Raw genomic sequence first — 26,784 nt, forward strand, 5'->3', positions numbered from 1 at the left:
GTCCATGGTATTCCTGTTACCCTTTCCTAAGCATCGTCATGCCCATATAGATTTTAGTCATTGTAAAATGCCCCGAAATCCCAGAATCTGAGTTCTGGGTGGCATCGCTATAATGGCCGCGAGGGGCCGAACCCTTCTGTGCAGCTGGTCCTTCAATAGACTGGAATGTGTTTGGGGTTTGTGCTCATTTCAGTTTCCAAGTCCTTCAGGGATAAATGTTCTCATTCTGAGCTCAGCTCTATGCTTTAGATAATACTCCGGTGCTAAGAATAGGACCAGTCATGCAGGAAGCGGGCAATAAGTATTTGTTGAATGAATGAATGAATGAATGAATACATGAATTCCACAAAAACTCATAAGAGCTCATCCCTTAAAAAACCTTGACAATATTGCAGGCACAGCAACAAAGGCAGAAACCATATAAGAAAGAATTGATGGATTGGGATAAAATATTTAAAAACTCTACCTCCGAAGATATCTTCAGTATAAATAACAAATTGAAGGGGGAACACTGGATAGCACAAATTTCAGATAAGGTGTTATAACTTTAATACTTCATAAGTCCCTATTAATCAATCTACAAAGATGGGTACCCCAGGAGAAGAAACACAAATAGCCAATAAATGTATCAGAAACATTTACATCTCACTGATAAAAACAGAGTTCTTTTCTGAAATGGGCTACCATTTTCTCCCAGTCGGATTGGCAGTGATAAACAAGAATGCAGATATCTAGTGCTGTGTGGGACACAGGGAGATAAACAGGAGCATGCACTTCCAGAAGAAGGAGAATTTGGTGTAGCAGGTTCGGAAGCCTTGAGAGTAAGCCAGAGATTTCACTTACAGAGATTTATCTTAAGGAAATCATAGAAGATATATTAAAAAAAAAAAAAACCTAGAACTGTTGATTGCTATAGTATTATTGCAAAAAACAAACAAAATGGAAAACAGCTTTTTAACTACAAGGAGCTACATATAAACGTAAACATTTGTTTTTATAAAAAGAGGAGAAAGAGAGAGGGGGAATCTTGGGGAAATTGTGTGATTTTTTCAAGTTTAAATTCAAGTTAGTTAACATATAGTGTATTATTAGTTTCAGGGGTAGAGTTTAGTGATTCATCAGGTGCATATAACACCCAGGGCTCATTACATCACGTGCCCTCCTTAATGCCCATCCCCCAGTTACCCCTTCCCCCTCCAGCAACTCTCAGTTTGTTCCCTAGTGTTAAGAGTCTCTTATGGTTTGTCTCTCTCTCTCTGTTATTTTATTTTTCCTTCCCTTCCCCTCTGTTCATCAGTTTTATTTCTTAAATTCCACGTATGAGTGAAATCATATGATATTTGTCTTTCTCTGACTGACTTATTTTGCTTAGCTTAATACCTTCTAGTTCCATCCATGTTGCAAATGGCAAGATTTCATTCTTTTTGATGGCTGAATAATATTCCATTATACACATCTTCTTTATCCATTCATCTGTCGATGGACATTTGGGCTCTTTCCATATTTTGGCTATTGTGGACATTGGGGTGCATGTGCTCCTTCAGATCACTATTTTTGTAACCTTTGGATAAATAACTAGTAGTGCAATTGCTGTGTCATAGGGTAGTTCTATTTTTAACTTTTTGAGGAACCTCCATACTGTTTTTCAGAGTGGCTACACCAGATGTGATTTTTAATTATTAAAATAAAATCTTTTAGGGGCATCTGGGTGGCTCAGTCATTAAGCGTCTGTCTTCGGCTCGGGTCATGACCCCAGGGTCCTGGGATCGAGCCCCGCATCGGGCTCCCTGCTCGGCAGGAGGCCTGCTTCTCTCCCACTCCCCCTGTTGTGTTCCCTCTCTCGCGTTCTCTCTCTCTGTCAAATAAGTAAAAAATAAAATCTTTTAAAGTGAATAAAATCTTTTACTTTGGTATTGACAAAAAATTAATTCTTCGGAATAGAAAATCATGGGGGCTTAGGTAATAATGTAATTATTACCAAGTGAACTATCCCATATTATTAAGTCTTTACTGTAAGCCTCTGAGTTCATCTATATCAAGTCCTTACCGTAATTCTGAGTTAAGCAGGGAGGTGGCATTATCCCTCCGCGTCGTGACAAAACTGAAGCTGAGAAAAACTAATGACTTGTTCAGTATCTCACAGTTAATCAGTAGCAAGCCTGGTCATAAAGTCGGGGGTGCCACCCCCACAGCTCAGTAGGTGCTCCTTCTTCAGAATAAAAATCTGAATGACTGTTAGACCATGATTGGCCTGCAGAAGTAGAGAGCACACTGTTCCATGGTTTGGGGAACACTTCCCTAGCATGATCCTATTAGATTATTAGTGTCAAGCAGGCAAGATAAGTTTATTATCCCCATTTTACAGGCAGGGAAGCTGAGGCTCAGAGACGTTAAGTGACTTTTTCAAGGTTGTACACAGTAAGTGAAGTTGGGGGTTGTTTAAACACACTTTTAGTCCAAATCCCCTGCTTGGTCCGCTTCAGTATGACATAATAAACTGTCACTTTATCAATATCTCTTAACTTGCACTGTCACATTCCCAGAGGTTTATCATTTGCATAAGTCCTTCCTAAGTGCCCTTTCAGCATGGTTGACGCGTGTTAACAAGACTTGGGCGCTACCCCTGCATGGCAGAGTGTATTTCCGGGACGTGTGGAATACTATTTCCCGTCCCACATGCTCTTCCAGAACTTTGTCACTCTTCCGTCCCCAAAGGTGGAGCCAATGCAGTGTAGCCGAGGTAATGCTCTGTAATGTATGTTACTTTGTGTTAGCCAAGGCGAAGTCTGAAAAATTCCATGCCCCTCTGCCTTGCTTTCTTGGGATGCTTGCTCTTGGCATCCAACCCCCGAGCTGCGCTGAAGCCTGAGCAGCCCACGGAGAGGCCCACATGGAAAGGAGAGGCCCCAGCGCACACCCCGGTTGGCTCCCAGCAGAGCTAACTTACCAGCCAGGGGAGGCATCTTGAAAGGAGATCTTCCTGCCCCCAGGGGAGCCACCTCCGCTGATGCTGCGTGGGGTGAAGTGAACTGAACCCATCCAGCTCTGCCCAGATGGCAGATTCCTGAGCAAAAAAAGCGATGTGGTTTGGGGGCAGGTTTTGGGGGGTTTTGGGGGTGTTTGGGGTTTGTTTTTTTTGCAACAACCATAGCCGACATATCTGGGAATCGCATCATTCTTTTAAAAGTAATTCTGCGTGAAAAACGTTCATTTTGTGAAGTACCTACTAGGTGCCAGACATTTTCCCAGGCTTGGGATGTATCTGCAAACCAAATGGATATGGTCCTTGCCCCGGTGAAGCTTGTAGTTCAGCCCAGGGTACAGAGACTATGTAGTAAGTGAAGCATCTAGTTGGGATGCCTGGGTGGCTCAGTCGGTTAAGCATGTGGCTTCAGCTCAGGTCATGATCCCAGGGTCCTGGGATCGAGCCCCGCATTGGACTCCCTGCTCAGCAGGGAGTCTGCTTCTCCCTCTGCCTGCCACTCCCCCTGCTTGGGCTCTCTCTCTCTCTCTCTCTCTCTCTGACAAATAAATAAATAATCTAAAAAAAAAAAAGCATCTAGTATGTGGAAGGTTAACAAGTAGAACCAGGAAAGGAGTCGGGAGCACGGCATGGGGGCAGTTTGCTGTGCTCCCGGTGTGGTCTGAGAAGCCTCCATGAGAGGGTGACTGGGGATTTGGCCTGTGGGTTCTGGGGAAGGAGCTGAGTGGGGAGTGTGCTCAGAGGATGGAGAGTCTTGTGGGAACTTGTAAGGACTCCGGGCCCTTCAGCGTTCTCAGCAGATCTGAGCTGACCGGCATGGGTAGCGGCTCTTTCTGCCACGTGGGGAAGCAGCCCCAGGAAGGAAGGGCGGCAGCAGGGAGCCCAGTGAGGGACGCAGGCGGGAGAGGGTGGCCAGTCCTGGACAGAGGCAGTGGACTGGTAAGAAGCACTGCGTTCTGGGACACATCCCACGTTCGGCAGGGGAGGCCGACCGCATTCCCTGAGACGCTGGCTATGAAGTGTGAGAGAAAGAGAGGACTCCGGGGTCGCCGTGCGGGGTGGGGCTGAGCAGCTGTAAGGACGGGGCTGCCATCGGCCGTGATGAGGAGGACGGTGAGTGGGACGGGAGCGGGGTGGGAGCTGAAGGTCGGGAGACCAGCCCACTCTGCCGTCGGGCAGTTGGACTCTGTGGGTTGTAAAGGTCCATTGTTCCACGGGAACAACCGAGTGGCTGCTGAACGGTGGGCACGCAGCCTGGCAACGGGCATTTAGAGACGGACGCGATGCCGTGCGTTTCTGCAGGTGGCGTCCGTGTGGTGAGAGGAACAGATCCCTGGGCGGGCAACAGCCACGCAGTGTGGCAGGCAGTTTGCTGGAGGTGTATGGGTGTGGGCTGCAGGAGCACATGGAGTATGGGCAGGGGGAGGCCGTAGCATCCGAGCGGGGCCCTGAAGGGGACTTGGGAATAGGCCCGGTGTGGGGAGCGAAGGAACAGCACATACAAAAGAGCCAGGGAGTCAGCAGGGAGAAGCTGACGGATGGGCTTGGCCTTTTCTATGTCCTGCTGAGAGGCCTGAACTTTACCATTCAAAACAGGGCACGGCTGGAGAGCTGCAATGTGTTTGGAGAACTGAAACGTTTAAGTATTTGCATAACCTTTGAAAATCATTCTGTGGTGCTTTCTAAATTCTGGGGCCCTGGCACAGAACCCCGGTCACTCTTACGGAGCTCTGACTCCAGAATCTCTACCCCATTTATAGACAGGAAGAGGGATATGGTTTGAATTTGAAGGTCATTGGAGTGAAGAGCAGGGAATTGTGAGGCCAACCATTAAATGGGTCCTCCACGTGGATAACGTGATCACCAAGGATAACAGCAGGATTTGGGGGGGAGAATAAAATTGTGTCAAAGTCTTGCATGAATGAGGAGGAATGAACAAAACTAGAGATGACAGGCCAGAGGAGGGGTTGAGTGGGACCTGGTGGCATATATGCAAGCCTCAAATCGTCAGGAATTTTTACACAAGAAAAAGAAGAAATGTCCTAAAGGGCATCAGAGAGCAAGGAAGATGCCTACTTTCCCTCCTCACCCCAAATGAGGTGGTGGGGTGGGGGAGGGTGGTCCAAGAATGAAGGCACTGGAGGGGCGCCTGGGGGCCTTGGTCAGTGAAGAGTTAAGCCTCTGACTCCTGGTTCCAGCTCAGGTCATGATCTCAGGTTTGTGAGATCGAGCCCTGTGTCAGGCTCGGAGCTCAGCGGGGAATCTGCTTGAGACTCTCTCCTTCCCCTGCCCCTCCCCCACTGTTCTCTCTCTCTTTCCCTCCCTCTAAAAAAAAAAAAGAAAAGGCCCTTGAAACAACTGCAGGGGAGTGAGCGAAGACCAGGAGGTCGGGGGTCCTTCTGTGCTTAGGTGAAGGCTTTTTCACCAATGGAGCTGGAGAACAGAGGTTCCAGGGGAAAGAGGGGAGAGGCTGATTAAGGGAAGAAGCTCAAAGCAACAAGAAATGAGACAGAAATAATGGGGCACCAGAGGCACTTGGGTTTTACTCACTGACTAAGGATGAAGGAGAATTAACTGGTCCCAACATTTCTTCTAGCTCAGGTTACAGATCATCTAATACATATTTGTGGGTTATTTGGATAAAAGGATAGATGGATGGATGGATGGATGGATGGATGGATGGATGGATGGATGGACAGACAGATGGGAGGATTTATTTCTCTCTGGAAGATTCAGCCTCACTCAGAATGGTGCTGTTTCTGAGAGAACCCTAGCAGGATTTGTTAGCTCCCAGCCTTCACCTCATGTTGGAAGCAATGGTTGGCAAAGGGGAGGCCCCCTGAGCATTCTTGGCTCTCTTGGGATCAATCTCTGCCTTCACTGCAGAATTCCCTCTGTCACTGGCCAGGTACCTCCCATTGCCCACCTGTGATGACTCCTGGAGCCACTTATTAAACGCCATGTGACAGTTGAAGTGCCCTCTTGCTGCAGCAAGATCTCATCTCTGACTCGAAAGTGGAAAACCCAGTGGACACGATGTGTACCACTTTCAACCCTTTAGAAATAGGATAGTAATTGTATTGGTAAAAAGGAGCTATAGTTACTCATGGCCTGACTTTAACAAGAGAAATTTGGGAGACCAAAAGTCTTACTGATAACCGAGTGAGCTATTTCTCTCAAAATCAAAGTCCTGTTGTAGGCTACAGACTTCCCAGCCGGGCTCAGACAATCCTACAGGCTAAAATAGGCATACTAGAAAATGTTCTGCCAAAAGAATTACTTAAACCCCTTTTTTTTAATCAGTTGCCACAATACTTCTCAAGTTTTTATGCCACCTTCTTAGGTATATTTCCTCAATATAGATTCCAAGTGCTGCCAGTTCTGTTTTGAGAAGAATGCTTTTCTCCCCTCCTAAATATAGAGACGCTTCCGTTTGCATCACAGCCCCACCTGGAAGTCTGCTGTGACTGACCCCGGCACCTATTTCTCCTTCCCTCTTTAGTAAGAAAGCCCCATTTTTGGCTGAGCACAGTGTTGCCCAGAGTAAAAGTCTATTTCCCCGCTTCCCTTGCGAGGAGATGTGGTCAGTGACTGAGTTCTGCAACAAATTACTGCCAACCCAGTGACTTACCACAATATGGATGTATTATCTTACCGTCCGGAGGTAAGGCGTCTGACATGGGTCTTAGAGGGCTAAAACCCAGCTATTGGCAGAATTATGTTCCTTCTGGAAGTTCTGAGGGAAAGTGTGTTTCCTTGCCTTTCCCAGCTTCCAGGGGCTGCCTGCGTTCCTCCCTCCGTAGGCTTCCTCTATCTTCACAGCCGGCAGCTAGCCGCCTTTTCTCCCTCTCTCTCTCCTCCCCCCCGCTCACCTCCCCTCACTTGCTTTCATGCCCTCCCTCTCTCTCCCACTCTCTTTTTCTCTCTCACATGCACACACACACCCCTCTGCTCTGTCATCATATCTCCTCTCTCGGACACCCCCTCCCTCTCTTGTAAAGATCCTTGTGATTACATTGGTCTCACGTGGATAGTCCAGGAATCTCTCCATCTTGAGTGCCTTAATCGTATCTGCAAAGTCCTTTTTGCCATGTAAGGTAGATAGTCACAGTTCTAGGGATTAGGACATGGGCATCTTTGGGGAGCCATTATTCTGTGTTTCACAATGTGTAAATAGAGTAAGGGACTCCCAAAAAATGTGCTTGAAGGGAGGTGTGTCAACAGGGAAAGGCACTTTTTAGCTCTTGTGCCTTTCCTTCTTCCTCCTTCCTGAAGCTGGGAGGTGATGCCTGATGCTTTGGCAGACTTTTTGAACCATCAAGTGACCTTGGTGATGGAAGCCAAGCACCAGGAGGGTGGAAGAGAAACATCAAGGCATGGATTCCTAAGAACCTATGGAACCACCACCTCTAGACTTCTTTTACCAAATATAGTTCTGTCTTGGTTAAGTCACTGTCATTTTGTTTGGTTTTGTTGGTTTGTTTTGTTTTGTTTTTCTGGAATGTGCAGCTAAACTTAATCTCAATCCCTCAAAAGGATACACAAGTCTCTACTTAATAAACTCCAAGTCTGACTCTCTCAATGCACTACCCTCCCATCAGCATGGGTATGACCACTTTTATCACGTATTGATCAGACACCAGCCTTTAGTTCTGCCTGTAAGCTAAGCTGTACAACCTCAATATTAATCTCGGCTTTAATAATTCTTTCAGAGCTTTGACCGTATTTTACTGCAATAGCACCAGGAGAACCAGGGTGGGCAAGAATGGGCTAGTCCTGGGTAACTTAAAATAAGACCCTGGACTGGCCCCCTCATCTTTAACACACACACAAACAATCTACAATAGGAAACAGCAAGGTAACTTTCCATACCAAGATCTATCTGGCCTGCCTTACTATCAAGATTCAGTAGTGGCCCTAAGAAGAAACCAACCCTATCAAAACCAACATCTGGAAGAAAAAAAGGCATAGTTATTAGTTACACCAAAATGCAAATCATCGATTTTGGCCAACACTCTGTAATATATTCATCAGATGTTTACTGAAAATCTGTGATGTGTTCTGTGCAAGGCGTTAGGGAGGCAGAGCTGGGGAGACGGGGATCTCTCTCCTTAGGGACCCTCATAGGCCCCAATGGAGAAGACAAACCAAGAAATGAGTGTAATTAACTTAATCGTTTTATTATTTCCAGGAATCATAAGCTAAATTCTGTGATCACTTACAGCACCTCTCCTTGGCTCGGGGTTCCTCGTATAGCTCTCCCCATTCATCATTTGGATCCTGTTGTATTCTCTTTATGAATTCTAGCAATATCCTTAATTATTTACCACCACAACCCTATTCTATTTTGGAAGTATCCAGCACTTGGGCAGGGGTGGTGATGAGACCATGGGGCCAGAAAGAATAAACTCATGTTGGGTTTTATACTTATTCTTTCCTAGTTATCGCAGGGTTTCTTCATTTGGGAATATTCTCAGCATCTTCCCTAGACAAAAGCCAGCTTCTCTCTGTCTGGAGTTGATTGGTAGGAAATGAGTCTCGCTCGTAAGAAAGACACCTGGCTCCTGACACCTTTCCACCCCAAAGTCTTCTAACACAGGTGGGATCTGGAGCTTGAGGTCACCTCCCAGGCTGAGTGACCGTGTCCAGCGTTCAGATAGAGTGCTTGGCCACAGGCCGGCTCCAGAGTCGCACAAGATGCTTTCAAGGAGTCAGCTATCATTTAGTGTTAGAAAAGCCAGAAAACATGTTTCAACTTGTCGTAAATCAGAAGAGAATACCAAAATCCTAACTGTCTCTTTGGCTTGGTCACTGGACAGAGCAGTCAGGGGCTGTAAATGGTGGTAGTACGGATTTCCCCCCCAGTAGAGACCTGAGCAAGAGCTCTAACAGCTCTAACGGCAGGTTCTGGTGGAGCGTGGCAGAGAAGATCCAGTGTGGGAGCTCATTTTTCCTGCTGTCTCCCGAGGAAGGGAATGGAGTGCCATGGTCACAGGAGAAATCAAGAAGAGAGAAGCCCGGGCATTCAGAGCAACGGAAGGCATTTCAGATTAAGGAAGGACAGCCTTGTGTCCCCTGCCATTGCACCATTTACAAGCCAAGGACTTCATTCCAATGCCATTGTCTTCTCATCTACATTTTCTCCATGGGTGACCTCATCCAGCGCCCCTGCTTGAGGTGCTTTCCTATACACCAGTCACTCCCAAGTAGCATCCCCAGCCTGCTCTCCCCCCAAAAATCCAGACTCCTTTGTCCAATAGCCAACTTGACATCTCCACCCAGATGGCTACTATATATAAATCTCAGACAAGACATGGCCAACAAAGGAGGCCCAGGCTTCCTCCCCAACGTGCTTCCGTATCTCAGTTGGTCGAAGTTCCACTATGCATGCAATTAGTTAAGCTAGAAACCTGGGAGTCAATCCTGACTCCTCTTGTTCTGAGTCTCCATGTCCCATCCATTAAAGAGGACCGGGAGCCCTGTCTCCAAGGTAGCCTGGACTCTAGTTGCCTCTCTCAACCCACTGCCACCATGGAGCCCAGCCAGCATCAGATTCCCCCAACCCACTGAAAATGATTGCTAGCTGGTCTCCCGGCTTCTGCTCCTGTCCTTTTACAACCCCTCCTCCCAGCAGCCAAAGCCATCTTTGAAAAACATGCCCCATGGCAAGAGCTCATCCCTTTTTACGGCTATGTAATAGTCCATTGTGTATACATACCACATCTTCCTCATCCATTTGCTTACGGACAGACACTTCCATATCTTGGCTGTTGTAAATAACACTGTAATAAACATAGGGATGCGTATATCTTCTCAAATCAGTGTTTTCATTTCCTTTGGGTAAATACCCAGTAGTAGAATTATCAGATCATATGGTATTTCTATTTTTAATTTTTTGAGGAACCTCCATCCTGTTTGTGGGAGGTCCAGGCTTACAGTTACGGAATGAAGAGGTCACAGGGACAGAAGGCACAGCATAGGGAAGATAGTCGATGGTATTGTCACAGAGCTGTTTGGTGGCAACAAGAGCTACACTTGTGATGAGCACAGTGTCACGTACGGACTTGTGGAATCACTGACCTAAAGGAAATGAAAGCCCACGCCAGGCGCTCCCCTTCTCAGAGCCCTCCAGAGGCTTCCCCGCTGTGGCCCCTCCCTCTTCGGGCTCATCTCCAGCCTGGCCTGCGTCTCCAGGCCCACCCGGGGTCTTGGCATCCCTGCTCTTCCTCCAGATACTCACACAACCCATCCTTCCTGCTGCTCAGGCCCGCAGGTAAGCACCACCCACGCACCTCCCAGCCTCCGCCGCCCGCAGTCTCCCTCTCTCCCGCCACCCCGTTTCGTCTTCACTATTGCACTGGTTGGTTGTTGTTGCTGTCTTTGCGTGCCTCGCTCCTTGATAGTCTGACTTCTCCGTGAAGGTGTGAGCTTGGAGGCCCCCCTTCCAGGTGAAGAACAGCAGGGAGCACAGCAGGAGCTCAATGGAACGAGTAAGTGAAGAAGCCATTAGGCTCTGGGCCTCCCTTTCCCCAGCGGTAAAGTGGGAGCATCTGAGCGAAGGCTCAGGTGTATTGTGCTGGTGACTTAGGGCTGCTATGTGCGCAGCCCCTTTGAGCACTACATCTCCTTAGAGCTGGAAAGTATCAGTATCGGGGGACCAGGACATCAGAGCAAAATCCTCCACCCTGCCTTCCGCTGAAGTAAAGTGTGCTGAAGAATAAACGCGCCTGAACAACACTTTATGGATAGGCCTTATGGTAAATGCTCTCTCTCCTCCACTTCAGTGCCGGATCCTCTCCCTGTGTCCCTCCAGAGCCACCCTCCCCCGTTCCCGCCCAGCTCTGCAGCCTCAGAGGCCCTCACGGAGGGCTGCATTAACAGGCTCCCTTGCCCCCTGGCTGCAACAGGTTCAACCCCTGCCCTGTGGCACCAGCAGGACCTCAGTGTAGAGAAGGAGAGGCCACAGCATTTGATCCCTCATAGACCTCGGTCTGATAGTGGCTGTATTGTCCTAAAAGCCATGGTCCCTGTGCAGCCACCCCCTCTTACAGCAACCCCACCTCTGGGCTTCCATAACTGCTCTGTCTTCCCGTCCTATTGGACCTAGTGCTAGAAACTTCTCTAGCCGATGCTCTGGCTCTAGACTGCTTCACCGTCCCTTTGTCTACAGCACCCTCCTTGCATGCTCCCCAACTGTGTCGTTTACGGGGGCGCCCTGCTCCCCTCCAGGACCTCACTGACACAGTGTCCGCATGACCAGACTTTCTACTAGAATCCCACCCACTTGCGGTGGTGGCTCTTACGCTTTTCTTTCTGGCCTTCCTTTGCCCAGCTGATATCCCAACCCTCTGCCCTCAGCACCAAGACCACCCCTTAACCAGGGAGGACCAAAATCATCTAGAAGCTTACCAGAGAAAATGTGTTCAACATCTTGGAGATGAATGCGGTGACTTCTCCCTTCTGCGGGTTGGGTTCGGCCCCTCTGTTTCCCTCCACAGCCACTGCTTGGGGACAGTCAGGATTAGGCCCAGCAAGGGGACTCATGGCAGCTGACCATATGAGGAGTACTGACCTTTGGCCTATACTCCGTATTACTTGGGTTTCTAACAGATAAAAAACTGTTCTTTCTTCAAAATTTGTTCTGAATCTAAACTTGTTTTTGTCATTTGTCAGGATTTTAGGGATGGGGACGTATTACAGGAGCAATGAGAGGACTATGAAATATGAGAGGGTGTGTGTGAGCATGTGAGCGTGTGAGGGTGTGAGTGTGTGAGGCTGTGAGGGTGTGAGCCTGCGTAGGGCATGCACAATCACTGGGAAGGGATGGGGGAAGGAAAGCTGGAATGAGAGACTGAGGGAACAAAGAGGAGGGAGCCAGGCCCTGCAAGCCTCAGGTCCCCTCCCTCGGTGTCCTTCCCTGTCCCCACACATGGGTATGTGACTGATTTAAAAACCTGGGCCTGCTGAAACCAGAAAAGGCAGGGAAGAGAGGTCTGACTTGTAGACTTTCAAAACTCCCCTCCATTCAGTGGCCACTTCCCTTTTCCCTCAAATCTTCCCAAGCCAGGCCCTGGCCCCTTACTTCTCTGCCTAAAGAAGAAAAGGAGTGAGGGATTTCAGGAGGACAGAGTGGGGCGGGAGGGCGGGTGGTGTGGCTTGGTCTGGGCCCAGCCCTGGTGTCGTACTGACAACTGAGCAATGAGGGCCATTCTGCCTCCTGGTTATCCAAGGCCCCGGCCGGTCGTCAGCAAGGGCAGGACACACAGTCCTCTGACCAGCTCCTGTCACTCCGGCCACTGCTTGTGCTTGGTGCCAACACCTCCCCACTCTCAGACAGCCCAGCTCTCTGCCTTCGGCACTCAAGGCTGTCAATCCTGGTGGAGTCGAGGGAGTGGGGTCCTGGGGAGGCAAGATGGCAGCAGACCCCAGAGAACCCAGAGCCTCTGGCCCTCCCCTGAAAGGTGGGGAGGCAGGGAAACCATGGGGGTGTGGCACTCTCCTGGGTTCAGGGGGCCCCACTGGCTGCGGAGGTATGGGGCTGCAGACTGACCCAGCAGGATTCACAGCGATGCTGACAGAGGCCATGGGGCTCAGGTTGGGAACAGAACGGAGGGAAAGGCCAGCATCCTTATGCTGGGAGAACATGAGCTCATTCCTCAGCAACTCTGAGATCATTTCCCTTTAGCTCTTAAGCCTGCTTCTTTTTCTCATTCACGCTTGAATCTCAGCCCTTGGTGCCGAGCTACAGTGCTTTGCACATAAGAGATGCGAGTGCGTACTGCTCACTTCTTGCCCTCCTAGGACACTTCCCTTTCGCAGAGACTTGCTGTGAATCCACCTTGACCTTGATATAATGGTAGGTGTCCCAGATGGCATTCGTGTGGTTCCTTCAGGCTGCTCGGGGAGAGCCCTTGGCTCTGCATCCTCTACTCCACCCCCGCCCCACACCCCAGCCAGTCTTCTCAGCGTTTCCCACTGATCCCAAACACCTGCTTCCTGACACTGGGTCAGCTGGATTGACACACTCCCTGCCTGTGGCCCCAGAGCACCCCGCAGATACTCCAGTCACAGTCCCTGCAGCCCACTGGTGTGCCTTTCTGTTTAAGGACAGAGCTGTTTTATTCATCACCACAGGTGGATGAATGAAATGTTCCAGTCAGAGTAACAGCAATAATAATAATCATAAAGTCAACATGTACTCATCATTCGCTATGTGTTCAAGGACACATCAGCACATGTCTACCCTCTCAGATTGTGCTTTTTTCATATCTTATAGAAACTGAAGCTTTCAAAGGGCAAGACACATCCCCAAGGTCACAGAGCTGGTGGAAGGGGGCACCTGGATTCACACCCAGGCCACTGGCCTCCTCGCTGCTCCTGGGGGAGAAGCCAGTCTAGGGCTGGGCTATAGCTGGGGTAGGGGTTTTGGAGGGGTCTTCCTGGTGTTTTGCCTCAAGAACTGGAAGTGGATCTGGGAGTAAATCTCTCGCTGATAGAGAAGAGCCCAGACCAAGTTTGAAAGGATGGGCTCGGGGCACCTGGGTGGCTCAGTCGGTTAAGCGTTGCCTTTGGCTCAGGCCATGAGCCGGGGTTCCTGGGATCCAGCCCCAAGTTGGGCTCCCTACTCAGTGGGGAGTCTGCTTGTCATTCTCACTCTGCCTCTCCTCCCTCCCCCCCCACCAATGCTCTCTCTCTCCCTCATGCTCTCTCTCTCAAATATACTAAAAAAAAAAAAAAAATGTGGGCTCATCCATCTGAATGAAAGGAAACAGAGAAGCTGGGAAGAGCCGCACTAGAACGAGTGGTGAGCGCCCCGGAGGGCCTTTGGCATAGGCTGGGGAGGAGCAAGGAAAGAGGCTTGGTTCCAGGTGGGGCATTTTTCCCTGGGAGATCAGCTCTAGATTCCAGTTGGGGCAGATGGAGGGGTCCACACAGGTTGTAGGTGAAAAATAGACTTGGGTGGTGTCTTTTCTACTACCTCATTTTAATAATCATAACAGAATGTGAAGGAGATTCTGTGATTGACCCCATTTTGCAGGTGGGTAAACTGGGGCTCTGTGTTGTGAAATAACTCATCCAAGGGGATGCTCTAGCAAGGGGCGGAGCCAGGCCTTGAACCCAGGTCCGTCTGATTGCAAAAACTCGCTCCACCACACTGGAGCTGTTCTCTGACAAAGCCCAGAGGCAGGCTCCCGGGGACTGGAGCTGGAATTAGCGCAAAACCGGTAAAATCTTTGCTCATGAACCTGTGTGTGCCAGGTGCTGCTTCAGCCCCGGCTTGCTCACACACCCCTGCTGTGCACACCTTGCCCATCCCACGGTAATGGCAGATGTCCAGTGCACTTTGCAGACTTGAAGCATTAAAGCGTGCTGTGGAACTGGGTGAGTATAATTGTGTAATAGTGCAGACGGATGGATCACATTCTGGAGAAGGGACCCCAGCCTGCAGACCTGGGCATCAGAAAGTCTCTTCCTCCTGCTACCCTCAAGAAAGCCTTAGCCCCACAGATTAACTTCAATATAAATGCACGTGTTCATGAACCACGGTTCAGATCCAGAATTTGCACAAAGGAGATGACCATTAGACAATGCTGAGAGGCAATGTAGCCCTGACACCTGCCAGCTACAGAGTCCCCTCCAGCCCTCCCCGGAACCTCCCCAGAACACTCGGCCACCCTCAGAACATGCATAATGCTCTCTGATGGGAGCCGCTGGAGGCCTGGCATCAGCTCCCTTCTTCCCAGGAGCCCCCAGTCTGCTTGCTCATCATTCCTGCCTTTGGACTGAGCGGAAGGCGGGCCTCTGTGGCCACCACCCTCCGGGAACAGAGGCTACACCCCCAGTGGCCGTGACCTCCATCTCCCTACACCGAGGCCCAATCAGGGTAACCATGTTCCGCCTTCTCTTTAATAAGCTGATTGTGAAGCTGAATCCTGAGTGCTCCCCAACCTCCCCTGGACGCTTTTGATTGACAAAACTAATCTCTCCTCCGCCCCCACGCCTGCCGCCACCGCATCCTCTTGCAAATCATGTACTCGGCTGCTGACAATTAGATATAAGGCCTGGGATTGGGACGCAGGAGGGTTATGAGGTTATGAATCAATCGTGGGGGGTTGGGTGAGATAACAAACCGGGGGGCCCGTCTCAGACACCTCACCGCAACCCTCAGAGCCTCCTGGTTGATTTATGAGTTGGTAATAACCTCGCCTGGTCTCCTGCCCCCTATTATTTTTCATAATGCACCGGGAAGCTTTAAATTTCAGAGAATGGGAAAACGCAGAATCTGAGCAGGGAGGCTGGGCTTGAGGGGGGAGGCCCACCAGGGGCTTCCCAGCAGCTGGTCCTCCTTCCTGCTGTGTGGGCCCTGGGTCGCTGAGGGGCGCAGTGGCCACACGCCCATGGAGGTGAGCAAGCCGATGTGCGTGGCCTGGAAGAAGACCCCAGGGAGGTGGTCCTGCCAGGCCCTGGTTTAGGAGTGGATGCGGTGGTGATGTGTGGGTCCCACTGGGTTCAAAATTGTATTTGGCGTGTCTGGATTTCATTCCTGCAACCTGTTCAAAACCAAGTCAGGCTCTGCAGATGCCTGTGAGGAAGGGAGAATCACACAGTGGATCAAAGCCAGTCAAAGGCAGTTTGAACTCTGCAGTCTAGAAGCCGGTGGAGTGAGCAGAGGGACAGGCAGAGAGGCGGGAAGGGGACGGTGGCCGTCAGCCCCAAAGGAGAGAGTCGAAGACTCCCTTTGCTGTGCTCACTGTGCTCTTCAGGTGACAGCCAGGGTTGCATAAAGAGAAGAAGGAGGCTTGGAATTGCTGCCTAATATTTTTTCAAGCATTCATTTGTTAAGCTTTCTTTATACAAGAAAAGAGGTGATTTTTGAAAGAGAACCATGTCAGTGGGTGAAAACACCCAAAAATGTCCTCGAAAGCAATGGTTGCAAAATGCCCATCCACAGTTGGTGCTGGTTTGGGATGAGGTTTTCAGGGGTCACAAAAATTGAGAGAAATTTTTTAAATGTAATGAATATGTGCATCTGGATGGGTACATGTTATATGATGTCTATTTGAATATAACTGAATATATTACATCTCAATGAGCATTTATTAAACCCTAGCTCCATTCCAGCTCTTTGCACGGTGCCGGAGAGAGGACAGAATGACAGAGTCCTACAGTCTCAGAGTGATAGGTTAGCAAGTATTAGGAGTTGAATTGTGTCTTCCCAAAAGTTCATATGTAGAAGTCCTAACCTCCAATATCTCAGAGTGTGACCTTGTTTGGACAGAGGGTTATTTCAGATGTAATGAGTTAATATGAACTAGTGAGGGTGGGCCCTGATCCCTTAGGACGGTGCCCTGCTAAAAAGGAAAAGTTGGATGCCGAGGCACACCACAGGGAGAGGGCCATGTGAAGAGGAGGACAGGGATCAGGGTGATGCGTGTGCAAGCCAGCGAACATCAAGACTGCCACAAACCTGCAGAAGCAAGGAGAGAGGCCTGGAGCAGAATAGATTCTCCCTCGCTGCCCTCGGATGAACGGACCCAGCCAACACCCTCATCTCAGGGTCTGGCCTCCAGAAAGGGGACCCAATCCATTTCTGCTGTTTGAGCCACTCCGTTGGTGGTACTTTCTTACAGAAGCCCCAGGAAGCTAATACAGAGGGGAAGGCACACATGGATCAAAGAACCACATGGCGGATGTCTACTTCCAAATGGAGAAGGAACCCCATTCTCTGCAAGTGAAAGCCGAAGGACTTGACCTGGTTTGGAGAGCAGTGAAGGCTTTCCTGAGGAAGTCAGGGCCAAAGGACATGCAGGAGTCAGCTCGGGGCAGAGGTGGAGAAATGGGAGAGCATTACTGGCCCAGGGAATCGCTGATGCAAAGGCCCTGCAGCGGGATGGATCATGGCACATTCTGGGAGTGGAAGGGGCGTCCATGAGGCAGAAGAGAAGAGAAGGGAGAGGAGGTGGATGGGGGGATATCAGGGACCAGCACACACAGACCAAGAATGATGCTCAGTTCATTATTTTGGACTGAATTGCAGTGGGATGAGGGCACGTGCTCCGCCTTCCACCCTCAAAACTTTCTAGTTGCTGCATGCAGATGATTCGATTAGATACTTGGCTCCAAGACAAAGTCCCTAAGTCTGTAGCTAATGTGTGCTATGCTTATTCTGTCCCAGGCACTGCGCTGGCATGACACGTACATGGATGCGTGGATACGTGATCTTACTTTACCCTCCAAGTAGCCAATACTTCACCCCATCGACCCATGAAGGAATGCAGGTTGGGGTGGAGGGTGGTTCAGGGACCTGCCCAGGGTCACACAGTTTGTAAGCGACACACCTTGAACTGGTAAACAAGCATATATCTGTGAAATTTGTCACACTTTTCCTTGGAGAAACTCAAGCGCCTTGACCAAACTCTACTCTTCAAAATGCCACTAGACTTGTCAGGGCACCCAGTTCTGCCTTCTGACCCTCCTTTTGTCTTCCTGCCGGCCATACCCTGTGCCCACCCTCCAAAGTCCTAAAGTTTAACATCTCTTAAGTAAGTTCAACTTTCCCTGCTGGCTAACTGTTGCATTGTGTGTGTGTGTGTGTGTGTGTGTGTGTGTGTGTGTGTTTTAAAGATTTATTTATTTACTTATTTGAGAGTGGGGAGGGACAGAGGGAGAGGGAAAGAGAGAATCTCAAGCAGACTCCCCGCTGACCATGGAGCCCAACACGGGCTTCGACCCCAGGACCCTGAGATCATGACCTGAGCTGAAACCAAGAGTCGGACACTTAACCGACTGAGCCACCCAAGCACCCCTGTGTGTGTTTGTTTTTTAACTAAGTCATAAAAAGAAAGGTCTAAAACTATAAAGACTGCCCTACTTAGGGTGTCCTTCCATTCATCTGCAAAATGGAGATGGTAATAATCTATTTACATCATGGGATTATTAGAGTAGGGTCATTCCAAAGCCTGAAATATAGAAAGTGCTCAATAGCTAATATTAGTAGTAATTATTATTACCACTAAATGAATGTCTATGAGCACAGAGTATCCCTTTCCAATTATTCTTCTGAGTACTGTTTGGAAAGTTATTCAGAAATAAGAGAGGCAGAATGCATAGTGGCCATGGTATCTAGCATGGGTTTTTCCTGGATTCCAGACTTGGCTCTTATAGGTATGTGGCCTTGGGCCTCTCTGGGCCTCATCTGTGAAATGGGTATGCTAGATATCATATTTTGCACAATTATTGTCAAGATGCTATGTGACTACAGTGTCAGGTGCCTGGCTCTGGCCTGGTACACAAGGGGCACTGGGCAATGTCTCCCTCCTTCGTGAGTGTTGGCCTGCACGTGGCACCTACGTGATCAGGTGGCACAAAGCTGTCCTCTTCACTCACGGGTGCAGCAGAGACCTTGGCAGGTATGTGAGAACCCCGGGGTGGACTGAATCATAACCTTGACTGAGGAGTACCAGGAGGTCACTCACAGCAGGAACAATCTTATCTTTTGTTGGGCTCCAGAAAGAGTTTACTCAAGTGAAGGTGTCTTTCCCCAATGGTGAGGATTGATAAGTAAATTATCAATTGCTTCAATTATCAGGACTATGATTTATAAGCTACCAAGTTTCACATGACTTGAAATTTGCAAGTGCCTGGAACCAGTCTTTTCTCAAGTTTGCATAATCAATTTGGGCTCCAGTTGTTACAATACTTTGGGGAGAATGGGGCAAGTGTTTCAGAGTAGGATCCCCTTAGGTTCTGACTTATTTGGGAGGAAGTTCCAGGTATCCCTTAATCTTTGGGGGTGCTTAAAACACCTGAGCACAAAGCTCAGTATAGAACCTTTTTATAGTAAGGATCTCCCCCAAACCAGAAAGAGAACTCCCTAAAATATTGGAAGATCTTGCCAGCTTACTCAAATCCAGTTTATATTGAGGGGTGCAGAGTGCAGATGGTCACCCTTAGTCCAGGACTGCAGTGAGCAGCCCCTTTAGCTGGCCCAATGGCCACAGAGAGTGACAACTTGAGGCTTAGGAGTGAGCCTCCCACTCTTTACTCCTCGCCCTTTCCCAGGGGAGCAGGACATGCCCAGGGCCCAGGGGCAGCAGCTCAGAGTACCCCCCACCCTCTCCACTTTGCGTCTGCAACCTGATTCCCCACAGCCTGTCCACAGCAGTCTCAGAGGCCAGCACGTCCCTCTCTGCTCTTGACAGTGGAAAGTCTTTTTCTCAGTGCGTAAGCAATATATTAAAGTTCTTGAGCTCCAGATAATAAGGACATGTAAAGAATAGAAATTTCCCGTGATCTGACCCTCCCCTCTCTCCGAGATCACCTAAACAGTTTAAATATCCTTCCAGAACTTTTCTTCTCAGTACCTGTAAATATCTATACATACGTAATTAATAGCATACGAATGTAAATATGTATTTTCTATTGTAAAAATGTCATTTAAAAAAATTTTTTTAAATGTCATCTTACAATACACACTGTTCCTGTCCTACTTTTTCATCCAATACAGTAGGTGTTCAATAAATATGTATTGTATGGATGAGCCATAATTAATTATTCAATCCCCTACTTGAGAACGTTTGAGTTGTGTCCAAACACCCTTCCAATACACATCCTTATACGTAAAAGACAGAACTGAAATACGTACGTACAACACATATAGAAACTGAAAGCATATCCGCATAGAAATGTCTACTTAAATGTACTAACACACCACGCATGTTGTGGAGAAGAGTTTCGGGTGCCTCTGATGTAGTTCATGGATATCCCTGGAATATATGTGGATATATTAGCCTCAAAAAGAAAACTTCCAGCCAAGTGTTTTAGAACCTTTGGGGATAAAGGGTGGCTATTCTGCATCTGTCCCTAATGTTTCTTTTTTGGTTTTAAGTCCTTGGCAGGGCAGCTTGACTAAGATAAGAACCGCATCCAACAGTGGTAACAAAGGGCAACAGTTCATTTGAGAGAGAATAGAAAAATAATCCGCTTCAAATTCTTTTTCGAATAAGAGGGGAAAAAATGATTGGGGGCCGGAGGGAAAAAAGGAAGAAAGGGAAGAGAGAAAAGAAGAAAAATGCTTTCTCCTGACGGTTGTTTGCACTATGCTCACCTGATTCTGCTGTGGAATAATTGTAGGTCTTTTAAAGGACATAATACTATGACAGATTTCCCTCCCTTACTTTTCCCCGGGGCTGAACATGCAATATTTACGTCCTGCCATGAGGCTGGAGGCTGGCCCCTCCTGGGTTAGTCCGAGGAAGCTAAAACACCCCACACCCGAGAGAACGAGGCATTGTTGTGCTCGCTGAAGTCCACCCTGCAGCCCCGCGGTGGGTGAGGGACAGCGGGGAGGTGGCTACTGCTGCAGACTGGGGGCAGGGACCCAGGACAGCCAGGGGGTCCAGCTTGGCCCTCACCGGGGCTCGAGGACACTCACACCAGTCCCCAGATAAAGACCCTGACTGTTACGGTGGCTGCACCAGGGACAAGAAATCCAGGTCTGTGGTCCCCACATTGCTAGGTAAAAAGGAAAGAGGCTTTTGTGACTTTCTCTTCTTGACCAAAAAAAAAAAGGTGGGGAGGGAGGGGGCTTAAATGTTTAAATGTGATCCTTCAGCTCTGTGAATGCAAACCAGGGCCTGGTGGACTGGGGAGAGCAATTAGGCCAGACACGGAGTGCAGAAAACCAAAAGGGGGTAGAAATCTAGACAATGGTGCTGAAGTCTCGGGTGGGGTGGCGGGGGGAACGGATATGATAGCAAGGAAGGAGTTTCAATGTGAATGAATACTAATTAGTGACATGGATATTAATGATGACAGTAATTAACAGGGGAAAGGAAGGGCTGTCATTGTCCCAGGGTGAGTAATCAATCTTGGCAGGTGATAAATAATGGTTCAGCAAGCTCAGCAGAAAGATAATCCGCCTGCCCGGGGGAGAGCTGTTGCTGATGCTGGAAACCTATCTGTTTCCAGGCAACCCACAAAAAAGAACTATTTTTCTTTTGAGGAAAAAACAGGTTAGAGGCTCTCCCCCACCCCCAACTTGGGATTACAGTTCTTATTTGATTTCTGCTTTGTTCTTCATTTCCTAGGACAAATGTTGAACTTGTATAATTTGGAGGATATGGACACACACACACAACCACACACAGACATTCTCTCCTTTTGCTCAAAGAATGTGAATGAATAGGAAAGTTTTTGATCCAAAGTTTAGCTCATAGATGCCATCCGGGAGTGAGAGTGGGGAACAGCTTAGAAGTTCTGCTTTGGAGGTTGAAATGGGGGGAACTTGCTGGGCTGTCAGTGGAGGCTAGCCCTGGGGGAAGCACAGAAATAGTAGGATGGGGCTCTGGTTGTCTACTGCGCAAGGTTCACTCCCCCTCCAGGGAGCCAGAGAGAAACAGGCCTGAGCTGCTCTCACCTCTGGAACATGTCTGGGAAACTTTATTTCTGGGGAAAGGGCAATGCTCGCTAAAGACTTCTGCTAGCTCCTCAGGTTTTCAGCTGGGAATCTGTTCCAGAAGAGCTATGGGCAGACCCTCTCTCTCACACCAAGCCTCAGACCCACGCATGACAGGATTCAGACATCTAGAAACGTTGCCCTTTTCAGGCTGCTTTCCATCAAACATTCCATCCCGAGGTGACAAAGCCACCTTTGAAGATCTGCACTGGTTTCAAATGAGATGGCTGAGAAGACCGGAAGTTCAGAACCTTCCAGGAATTTGGACTCTTCTACTCCCACATTGGCTCTAGGTGCAACATCTTCAAAGGGAGGCAAACAAAAGGAAACATATTCAGAGAATTGTGACCAAAATGGGAAAGGGCTCTAGGCCATGTCATGGCAGGAAATAGCTGAGGGACCCAGGTATGTTTCACCTCGAGGGGAGAAAACTTAAGAAGAATGTTGATAGTATATCGGATGGACTCTCTCCAGAGCAAGAAGGTCTGGATTTGTTTCTCTATAATCAGAGGGCAAAATTAAGTCCAAAGAGAGGAATTTAGAAAGGGTCAAATTTCTGTTCAGAGAAATCAAAGATGATTTGACTAGGACAGGCTGTCTAGGGGGGAATCTGTGATTCCCACGTACTAGGGTTCTTCCCAGTGGAGATCATGGCACTTCCTGTCTGGGGTATTATAGATGCAGTTCCGGTATTGGCTAGGGTTGGAGTAGATAAGACTTAAAAGTCCCTTCCGACTCTTACAATTTTATATTAATTAAGGTAGTACTCAATATCAAAACAGATAAATCCCAACTTCTGGGGCTTAACACAACAAAGTTTATTTTTTAATCAAGTCAGAGCCCAAAATGGGCATCAATTTTTATGGTTGTTCGGGATCCCAAGCTCCTTCCACAGGGGAGGCTCTGTCCTCCCCTGGGTTCTTGGGGTTCTCTCCGTTCAGCCAGCAGATAAGGAATGAAGGGTTTGCAGAGTCACATGGGAGTTTTATGGTCCAGGCCTAGAAGCAGGATACATCATTTCTAGCCATATTCCATTGTAAGAACTCAATCTATACCCAATTGCAGAAGAGTCTAGAGATATAATCTAGTGACCCAAGGAATAGAGGAAAGAAGTTTTGGTGAACACATAGAAGTTTCTCCCCAGAAACAGGGGCATTTTAATTTAAAATATGCCCATGCCAGAAAAAATTAAAGGTTTTTTGTTTTGTTTTTTTGTCGGGTTTTTTTGTTTTTTTTGTTTTTTTTTTTTTAGGGACCTGTAAGGTCACCTGTGTTGGTCAGGCCTTGTCAGTTAGGGTAGGGAGCTGAAGAGGCCTCCAACCTCAGGAAATATCCTGGGGGCCAGGTGTGGTAAAACTTCACCTAGCCTTTCTCTGGGAAGTCATCAAAATCTGTATTTGCAAGAAGTCTCCTGTAGATATTCCCTAGAAGTGTGGACACAAGATCATCCTGAGTCATCGGAAGTGGATTTATTTGGAAACAAATAGGACTGTGACTATGGAAGTGTCCCAATGGCTAGATGTGCTTAGTTAGGATGGAAAATTGTCAATATTACCCAGCTCTCTGGGCGTGTGCTAGTTGGAATTAGGACTTTCTTAGATAAACATGTTTCTTCTGCCAGAGGGTACTCATCCATGACGTCTTCAGTTCAATTTGCTTTATCATTTCAGGTACTGACATTGTGCAGTGGCTTATGAAGAACCTTTGCATCGAGGACCCAGGTACTTGACCCTGACTTTATCCTCCATGGTATTGAGAAACATCCCATAAACAAGTTCCAGACCAGATTCTCCTGTTCTCCTGAGAACTGGACTTACAAATGTGAATCCCAAGATGTGGAATCAGTCCATTTGCAAATAAAATTCATTTGTTTTCTTGACTGAATATCTATCTTTAAATCTAAATCACCCTTTGAGGAAATGAGCAATTATTTAGAGTGCCAAAGAGCCCAATACAATAACGTGTGAAATGAGATGAATTCTCGTTAGCCACAGCAATTAAAGATAAGTTGTAGAACTATCACGGAACAGCCTTCTAGAGCCAGCTCTTAAAATTAGATTGCCTGATCCACAATTAAGATGTCTAATTATTTGTTAAGACTCCTTCTGTTTTCTGCTTCTGCAAGAAGTGAAAGAATGATTTTTTTTTCCGACCTTAATTGTGCATTTCAATTAGGAAAACCTTACCAGAAAAACAACAACAAAACTCTGGCCAATAAAACAGTTTCCAAATCTGTCCTCCCACCAGAAAATAAGTAGTAAAATTTATTTTCATAGCATAATTAGAAAATGAGGAGTTTCAGAAAAATAAAAATTGCAGATAAGTAAAGCTTACTATCCATGTGTTAGTTAATACTTTTTGGAGTTTATTATATACTTCCTGTTTTAACTGAGTATTCTCAACGCCTGAAGGTCATATTTATAAATATCCATTAATGTATTCTTATGTTCTTGGGGATTAGATCTATCTGACCCAAATTAAATGGCTACCAATGGCTATGCTTTCTAAAGATTTTTTTTTAATGCCCTTTCTAGGTGTCTGTGATTCCTTGCTGGAGATCACTATGTCAGCTCAGAAATTGCTCTATTTTAATCTGATGCTCCTAATATACTATTGACTAAGAACCAATATAATTTACATGGCGTTCAAGGAAATATAGTTGCCAGAAATCTGAGTGCCACAAAAGCAGGTCATTGATGGAAGTGACACTAGCCTTGTTCACCATCATGATTAATGGCCACTTCCATGACTAGTGAAAATTCTTAAATCTAGTTAAGCTCTTAATCCACAGGGGGAAACTGTGAATTCAAATCCTCTTAAGGAAAGAGCCCAAATTAACTACACCACGTGTTTTCCTCATGCAGCCTGGACTTGCCATTGTCCACTTGTAAAGCCTGGACCAAATACATTTCTACCAGTTTAGTCCCATGTATTTAAAATCAATGTTTCTTTGGTTATAATGCTAAGCCTAGGGAGTACCTTTCTCCATGGTGGTCTTTTCTCTTCCGGTAGCACTCTGTCCTTTGCCCTTCTACAATAATCCTTGTATTTCTGACACATGCTTTATTATGATCGTTAGTACCAGTAGCAGTATTGTGAGAGCCCTGAGCCAGCTGGTGGTAGGGGAATAGGCTTCAGGAGGCCTCCGGCCCTCATATGAGAGGCTTCCCTGAAAGGTCGTGAATAATACCTAATAAGGATCGTATCTATGAAGCTCTCTTATACACAGATGGCCTTGGGAGGACATCACGTTATTGGGAACTGTTTGGGCTTCTGAGAAATGGATGAGGAGGAGTTAAGAACAGTTCACCAGCTGGGAATAGAAGGGTGGAAATGAGGCAAATCAAAGTCCTGGAAGTCAGGCTCATCCAACATCTATCCCTCCCTCCCCGTCTGCCATATATCTAAGCAAAACCACGAAAGATGAAGTGAGAGTTCTAGCTCCTACATTGGTGACATGAAAGTCACCTTCTTACTGGAAGCTGTGTTCTCTTCCCTGGGGAAGGAGCAGCTGCCAGTGATGAAACTCTTTTTTTTTTTTTGCTGGACCCATGATTCTTGAAGCATGTAGACTTTAAAACGCACACTGGTCATCCCTAAGCAAATAAGATACAGCTTCATTCTGATTCCACCAGTTATTTCCGAAGGATAGGTGATTCTAAATAAGCAAAACACTTGGATTATATACAACCTCTTGAGAAGTCTGCAAGTAAAGACAAAACAAGTTGCTTTAAAAAATTCAGAGCTTATGAAATTAATAATTCCTGGAGACTCCTTAAGCATATCAATAATTTCTATATCCAAAAATTAGTTTTTACCAAGAAGAGTACTTTTATATTTGTGAAAGATTGTCATGCATGGTAGAACCATATAGATCTGTTATTTTTTTTCTTAGCTCTGCTCAGAATAAATATAAATTATTGATTACGTGGATCTATTTATGGCTGATACTAAGTCACAAAACAATGGGTTGATTGTGGCAAAGATGTACATATTTCTATCAGGTCGGCTTCCCTTTGCCACTCCCCACTGCAGTGTCCTTCCTCCAATTTTCTAAGAAAGTGAGGTTTTACTCTGTGTCCATAAGAGAAGGGAAATGCTCTCCTCTTCTCTGGTGGGACTGTCATATCGGGGAATGCCATGGGAGTCGAGAGTCTCTCTGGGCAGTGAGGCTATGTGCTCATTGCTGGGGAATAAAAATGATGAAACTAGCAACGTGAATCAGGGCTGCCCGCCCCTTCTGAACACCAGGCACTGCTAAGCCCTTACATGAAGCATCCCACTTGATTCAGTACAGGTCTACACGTGCCAGAGCCCCTGCTCTTAACCTTGAAGCTACTTTCCTCTGGAAGTCTTGGGGGGAAGTTAACCAAAGCCAGACTCTCAGAGCTGGGATCCAGATGAGTCCCAGACACATGTTGGCCCTTCCCAACCACTGACACCCACCCCATCCAGCCCAGGGGATTGATATCAAAGGTTATCAATCAATCAGCCAATCAATCATGCAGTTATCTGAGGGTGAGAACAGTTGATTTCTGGTTGCCTTTCTGCCCTCCTGACTTACATTCCAGCTAAGGAAACCTGCACTCTGACAGCTTGCTAAATACTCCTCTCTCTCTTCTGCCCTGTCCGTGCAGTTGAAGCAATACACTTGGGAAGCCTTATAGCCGCCCAGGGCTACATCTTTCCGATCTCGGACCACGTTCTTACCATGAAGGATGATGGCACCTTTTACCGTTTCCAGGTAGGCCTGCCAGCGTCTCTCCCTGAAGAACCTTCTCTTATCATCTGATCTCAGATTAGAACTACCTACAAAACTGAGGGTATTTAAGGGAGCAACCCTTACCTCCCCCCAGCACTGGGAAGCCAAACAAGATTTTATTTGGGCCATCTGTTGTTGGGGTGGGGGGTTTCCACATATTCCCTCATTCATTCTGAAGAACAAACTTTTGGGAGGTAAATATCACCCATTTGACAGATGAGAACACGGAGGTGCTCTGAGGATTAATAAATCTGGGAGGTGGCCTTGATTTGAGTGTGGGTCAGCCCGATGGCAAAGTCCTTGATCTTTCTACTCTGTCATGCTGCCTTCCTGGTGTGAAGTTTCTATCCTCTGCCTAAGCCCTCCCACCATTTTCCTCTCCTTTTCACAGATCCTGTCATAGAGGGAAATGGGGCAGAGGATAAGAGTCTGTGTCAAGGTCAACACCAAGGTGTTTGGAGTGGAGTTTTTCAGACAGCATCAAAGGGTGTCTCAGTCCACTCTGGCTACTATAGCAAAATACTGCAGACTGAGTGGCTTAAACAACAGGAATTTATTTCTCACTGTTCCACGGGCTAGAAG

The 26,784-nt window shown here is 47.5% G+C and overlaps 1 protein-coding gene across 11 annotated transcripts in view; it reads left to right on the forward strand.

Moving 5' to 3' along the window:
- Window positions 1–26,784, forward strand: part of RGS6 (regulator of G protein signaling 6) — a 542,298-nt gene that overhangs the window by 423,591 nt on the left and 91,923 nt on the right. For all 11 annotated transcript variants that reach the window (XM_036098106.2, XM_036098455.2, XM_036098029.2 and 8 more), the window contains exons 4-5: window positions 23,111–23,161; window positions 26,078–26,184. In XM_036098106.2, the coding sequence (XP_035953999.1) occupies window positions 23,111–23,161; window positions 26,078–26,184 (158 nt within the window). The remainder of the gene's footprint in view (window positions 1–23,110; window positions 23,162–26,077; window positions 26,185–26,784) is intronic.

The sequence above is a fragment of the Halichoerus grypus genome, chromosome 8, assembly GCF_964656455.1.
Source record: "Halichoerus grypus chromosome 8, mHalGry1.hap1.1, whole genome shotgun sequence".
Lineage (NCBI taxonomy): Eukaryota > Metazoa > Chordata > Mammalia > Carnivora > Phocidae > Halichoerus > Halichoerus grypus.